The 5,825-nt window shown below is 35.4% G+C and overlaps 1 protein-coding gene across 1 annotated transcript; it reads left to right on the forward strand.

The window, feature by feature from the left end:
* Positions 1–2,403: 2,403 nt before the first annotated feature.
* LOC116171669 (HIG1 domain family member 1A, mitochondrial-like) lies at positions 2,404–3,022 on the forward strand. Its single transcript, XM_031488638.1, has 3 exons — positions 2,404–2,561; positions 2,622–2,696; positions 2,746–3,022. The coding sequence occupies exons 1-3, from the start codon at positions 2,552–2,554 to the stop codon at positions 2,937–2,939; spliced, it is 279 nt and encodes a 92-aa protein (XP_031344498.1). The 5' UTR covers positions 2,404–2,551; the 3' UTR covers positions 2,940–3,022.
* Positions 3,023–5,825: the final 2,803 nt, after the last annotated feature.

Raw genomic sequence — 5,825 nt, forward strand, 5'->3', positions numbered from 1 at the left:
CGCTTGGTGCTCGATACTCGAGCGTTTACTTAACATGCTCGGCACTCGAGCGCTTCTTTCTGCCCACGAGCGGTTTTCTCCGCTCCCGAGCGCGCTTTTTCCATTCCTGGGCGTTTTTTTCACTCATGAACGCTTTTAACCGCCCTTAAGCGCTGAAGGAGTAAGCGCCGCTCGCGAGCGTTTTCGAGCGGTTTTTTACGCTCCCGAGCGCCTTTTCCGCTCACGAGCACTTTTCCCGAGCGCTCATGATAAACCGCTCGAGTACTTTTAGGAGTGCTCGGGACTCGCAAGCGGTTTTGTTTTGCAAAAACTCGATGCTCCCGAGCATTTTTGAGAAAATTAGAGTGCTCGTCGCTCGAGCGATTTTTTAGAATCCTCGACCCATCTCTAAATGGTACAATAAGTACAGTCGTTTTTTTTTGGTGTCTATAGTTGTAATCATAACTTATTATGTTATTTTGATTTAATTTAAATAAATGTTGTAATATGTTCAATCGACTTTCTTGTTGAACGATTCGAGTGTTGCCCTTGATATTGATTTTTAGTTGCTTGCTTCAGTTATTTATTTCCTACAATACATTTTTCTTTAAGCGGGTACATTTCATGAGGAAAAGCGAACGTTTTGTAAACAAATAAACGAATATTGTGTTTTATTATCTTCTTTTGCCCAGCAGTTTTGAGGTGAAGAGAGAGCTAGACGTGGCATATAGACATTCCAAAATAGAACGAAAGGAACAAGTGACCGTTATATTGTCGCTGTCGTTTACGTAGAAGAGCTAGAAGGTTTCAACATCCTTTGACAAATCCAGTTGAGGTGCTGTTTTTCTGAATTAAGTCTATTACATGTAGAAAAATGAAAAAAAGTTATCGCCATAAGGCGAGTAACTTTAGCACATTTTCCAGGAATTGATCAGTATTTCCCGAAAGGTCATGTAACGAACCATTTATGTGTACAAAGGACAGTAAGTTATGGCATAAATATTTTTATAAATAAGGACATGCGATATGTTTGCCTTTACTAGAAGGATCTTTGGTTAAAATTACAAAACAATATTTCTATACATAATATATTGCGCAGTGTACGCATGCGCACATCTGATTTTTACAATATGAGATACGCTTGTCTTTACTAGAAACATATGTGGCTAACTAAAGTGTGTCAAACTTACATTTCCGGCTAAACGACTGGAACTAAATTTAGCACACGTATACTTACAACAAGGATGCCATATAATATTACTTCGACTTAAAAGGACGGTTGTGGGGGTGGTATCTGTGCTAGCCCCGGCAATTTTTTTTATTGTACACAGTGTGGCGGTGATTTTTTATATAGAGAGTTGATTTAATTTTTATAATGTTACACCCAAAAAATAGTTGTTTTTTTGTTGCTATTTTTTCTTGTTACATATTATATCATTTTTTGAATGCAAATAAAAACGCAACAGAAAAAATGTTTTAATAAAAAAACAAAAAACAAAATGTCAATATCAATCAAATTTAACAAAAGCATATTTTTCTGGAAGAAAAACTAACAATGAACAAAAAAGGTCGTATAATCGTAAGTAAAATAAATAAAGACGCAGGAAATGGGAACACAAGCCTAAAAATTAAAAAGAGTTGCGTTATTTTTTCCGGGATTTATATATGAAAAAAATTTCGCGTGGATACAATGGCATCTTTCGTGGTTAAAGCCGTTATAGATATGCAGAACTGTATGGACGCACTATTGATATCAAGAACATGCGCTATAGCCATATCCGCTAGTATAGGAACACTCGAATGCATTCGGACGTCTACAGAAGTGATGTTTAGTGTAGTCTGCTTCCGTGGGAGTTGAGACCAAAAAAGTATACCTACCGGTAAGCAATCTCTTGGGTATATCACGCATTGGAAATTCGTATGTAGCAACCAAATTGGTGCATCAAACGATTTCAACGTTATTCTAACGGCAGTAGGTATAGTATAATAGACATCGTTTGTCGTATTCAATTTTTAAAATTTGCATGCTTAAAGCGTAGAAGCCAAAACCAAATGGCCATGCAACATCTAGGAACTGACCTAGGACAAAAAAGTGAGAGCATAAGTTTCCGCATGCGTAGGTGGGTTACGTTAGAAACTGGGACCAAACTAGAATGGTATTAATTAAACCATTACAAATTAAAAGATATGTGTTAAATATTAGAAATACACTCGTGGTGATTCGACACCATTTAAGAATTTAAAAAAACAAAACAGAGGAGCAGATTAAAAACTTTTCCGAAAATGGTTCGTTTCAATTTAATGAGAAACAAAAAAAAATGTTATGTAATTCCGACTCGGACAGAGATAGCAGGTGATTAAAATTAAAACAATTCGTGACGTAAGACAATCCTCAAATAATTTGCGATACTGTTGCTAGACGAGAGAAATTAAGCGGGTAATCACACACAGCGAGGTCACATTGACATTGACGTAATTGGGGATCCCAATTACAGTCCTACTTGAATGTCTACCTTGAACGTTTTAAATTTAACTCAGTTGCAATCACCGACTTAACCAAACATATTTCGTCATGTCTACGAGTGAGTAGTGAATAAACCTAAACGTATCGAAGCACTTTTATTTCATTTTACATATTTTAGGTCATTTTTATGAAAACGAGTCGCAGTCTGAGCGTTTAGCCAGGAAAAGCAAAGAAACCCCGTTTTTTCCAATCGGTAAGTGTTGGTCATTTGTGGTCAATTAAAAGTGAGATTTTCGTTGCAGCTATTGGAGTGTGCGCGGCAACTTGTGTGTACGGGGCTTACATGTTTAAACGTAGGGGTAAAATGAGTCCCAGCATATTCCTAATGAAAATGCGAGTGGCTGCACAGGGTCTTGCGGTTGGAACGCTTACCTTAGGTTTGGGATACACCATGTTTAATGAACACCTGCGACACACAAAAAGTGAAAAGGATTAAGTACATAGATAGTCTTAGTTATTTATTTATTAAGTTAGTGTATACATTTATTTTGTTAAGATAAACGCCAGATTAGCAACTAACGTTTGTTTTTAACTAAATCCTGCTTTCAACAAGATGATGAGGGCCCATGAACTTGACCGCGAACAATTCGGCTTGAAACCGATCTGCATAGCTCAGATGAGTTTACGTTAGTAGCTCTAACGTTGTCTACAAGGGTCATGGGTTCTAATCCCAGATAGAGCATGTGGCTGTCTTTGTGATTGTGTAGTGGGTTAAGGGGGACAGTAGATTATAGCTAACAGTCCGCTCTCTATAAAATAAAGACAATAAAATAAAAAAATAAAAATAAAATAGATTTCTGATTTCAATGTACCAAAACTCGAAAGATCCGGTTCCGAAATATCACGGTCAAATTAACACGAGCACCGCAAAATTACTTCCTCTCTTTTGTTCACCGCCAGAGATGCCCTTTCGTGGTTTGGTGTAAATCTCAAACTTATTAATGTACCTCTTCAAGATTCAATGTACCTCAATAATATATACTGTACCCCTCCCCCCTCCGCCCTTGTAAAGTACAACAAATTTTCAATTGCATTTTCACCTTCTAGGGATCAGCCCTGCTTGGATGGAAACTAATTTGTGACATAATTTGAGTTTCGAAAGATTAAGTTTGCCTTTGAAATGTTCCAAAAACGGTTTTTACATACAATTAAGGGGACGAGATGTTATTAAGAAAAGTTGTTCAGAATGAAAAACTAAGTAAACATTTCAAAATCCTAGGCTTCTTTATTTTTTTACTGAATTTTTGAGGGAATCCGAAAAATGTCATTTCAAAAAGCACGATCTAGTTACCCGTGGACGTTTCGTTGAGTATGACATGTCATTGTTTTTGTTTTTTTGTTCTGTATCTCATTCCCTAAAAATCCAATATGGCGCCCATAAGAAATGAGAAAGTGGTAGCCAGTAACTTCAACATCTAGCGTGCTATGGAAATTGCAATAAAAGATTCAGATTCCCCAGTTTTTCAGTAGTCCGGTAATATCTGATATTTTCAAAAACTTAAAAGATTACTGGAGTAGTATAGGACAACTTAAGACCTTCTGCAGGGGCACCTCTAAAAAGCATTATGCGGGGTCACTCTGTAATTGGGCGCAAGCCTGTTGAGGGCCCTGAACAAGAGAGATAATAAATAAATAAATAAATAAATAAATAAATAAATAAATAAATAAATAAATAAATAAATAAATAAATAAATAAATAAATAGATAAATAAAAATAAATAAATAAATAAATAAATAAATAAATAAATAAATAAATAAATAAATAAATAAATAAATAAATAAATAAATAAATAAATAAACAAATAAATAAATAAATTTTTCAGCAATTTCAAAAGCGATTTTAGTCACTAAAAGGGGGCAACTTGGCTCCATATAACCTACACTGTATCTCTCACCGTTGCGGAGATCCTAATGGTGGCCCACGAATTTGAACCATCCTGTACATCGAACTTTTAAAAAAACATAGTTTGGGTGCTCTTATACCCTTATGCTCTTATACTATGTACATTCAAGTGCATATTCGATAGTTTTGGCGCAGTTAAGCTTTCTTAACGAAGAGGTGTTCTAATGAAACACGTTTTCGTACACGAATTTGATCAGCGTTAATGCTACCAGCTACCAACTTTAAAGAGCACCCGGTACATGAACGAACTCAACTAGGTGCTTCATTACTAAAAAAAATGTAGCTTCAGGATCTTGTCTCTCCTTTTAGGATTTGGAAGTAGAAGATAACAGCAATTGCTTCAATTTCTAACACCGTTTTAGCCGCCGATGTATCTAATTGTTCAGTTTTAATTGTAAACTTTACCAGTGCATTTCGTGACTAAATCATGACATTTCACTGAAATTTACATCGCCTGTAAAGCGAAAACTTACTAGATAGACTGTTTAAAAACGGCATCATAAATATTCCACCCGTATGATTATATTTCACACTGTTTTGTAGGTCCTAAGCTATTTAAAAAAAAATATTTGTATCTGTGCTTCAATACTTATCGTCATATTATAGTCCTACAACAGACCTTCAACTACATCACTACGTTTGAGTGAAAACTATTCTGTTTTAAGGAAATTGTGCATTTAGAAAGAAGTACATGTTTTAGTATAACATTGGACAAGTTTAGTATCTGAATTACAAGGGGATACCCTAGTAGATAAATGACAAGGATAAAAAAGTTCTGTTTGAATACTAATTTCTAATTGGTTGTCAGCGGTGAACTTTTTAAGGAACGCCCCGTGAGTAATGATTACTCACTGCTGTCATCCAATAACGTAATTAACACATACGCTTACAATGTTAAAGCGTTTAATATATCGACTATTAGATATGAGTAGAAAAAAGCTCTCTTTCACTAATGTAGGGTTTGTAAAAAATAATATAATTTTCGTACAACGTTGCCAGCACCAATTTTGACCAAATACTTCATTTTGGTTAGTTAATCAAGGTGCTTTTTTGTTTGATTCATACCAATCGAATTTCATTAAAGGTAATTTATATAACAAGTGCGCGAAGTTCAATTTCGCGCATTGAGACTGAAGGTATTTTGACGAGGCGAAGCCGAGTTAAAATATCAGTCAAATGCGCGAAATAACTTCGCGCTAGCGTTATATACAATATTTTTTCTACAACTGAACCGATTGTTAATTAAATTGCTGTTTATGTTCAACTTTGTCCCGTGCGCGAAATACTTTTTTTCACTGTTGACGATTTCGCGCACGTTGTCAAGAGCAACCTTGCTTATTAATTAACCGATTAAAAATCTAGTACTTCGCGTTTCGAAATCCGTCAGAAAATGACAGGTTTTTTTGAAAGTTGTAGAAA

Source organism: Photinus pyralis, unplaced genomic scaffold (assembly GCF_008802855.1).
Source record: "Photinus pyralis isolate 1611_PpyrPB1 unplaced genomic scaffold, Ppyr1.3 Ppyr1.4_LG5, whole genome shotgun sequence".
Lineage (NCBI taxonomy): Eukaryota > Metazoa > Arthropoda > Insecta > Coleoptera > Lampyridae > Photinus > Photinus pyralis.

What these genes read in the sequence shown, in the direction of transcription:
- LOC116171669 (XM_031488638.1), top strand. An exon ending in AACCCCGTTTTTTCCAATCG is followed by an intron (nt 2,697 to 2,745) that starts GTAAGTGTTGGT and finishes TTTTCGTTGCAG; the next exon opens with CTATTGGAGTGTGCGCGGCA.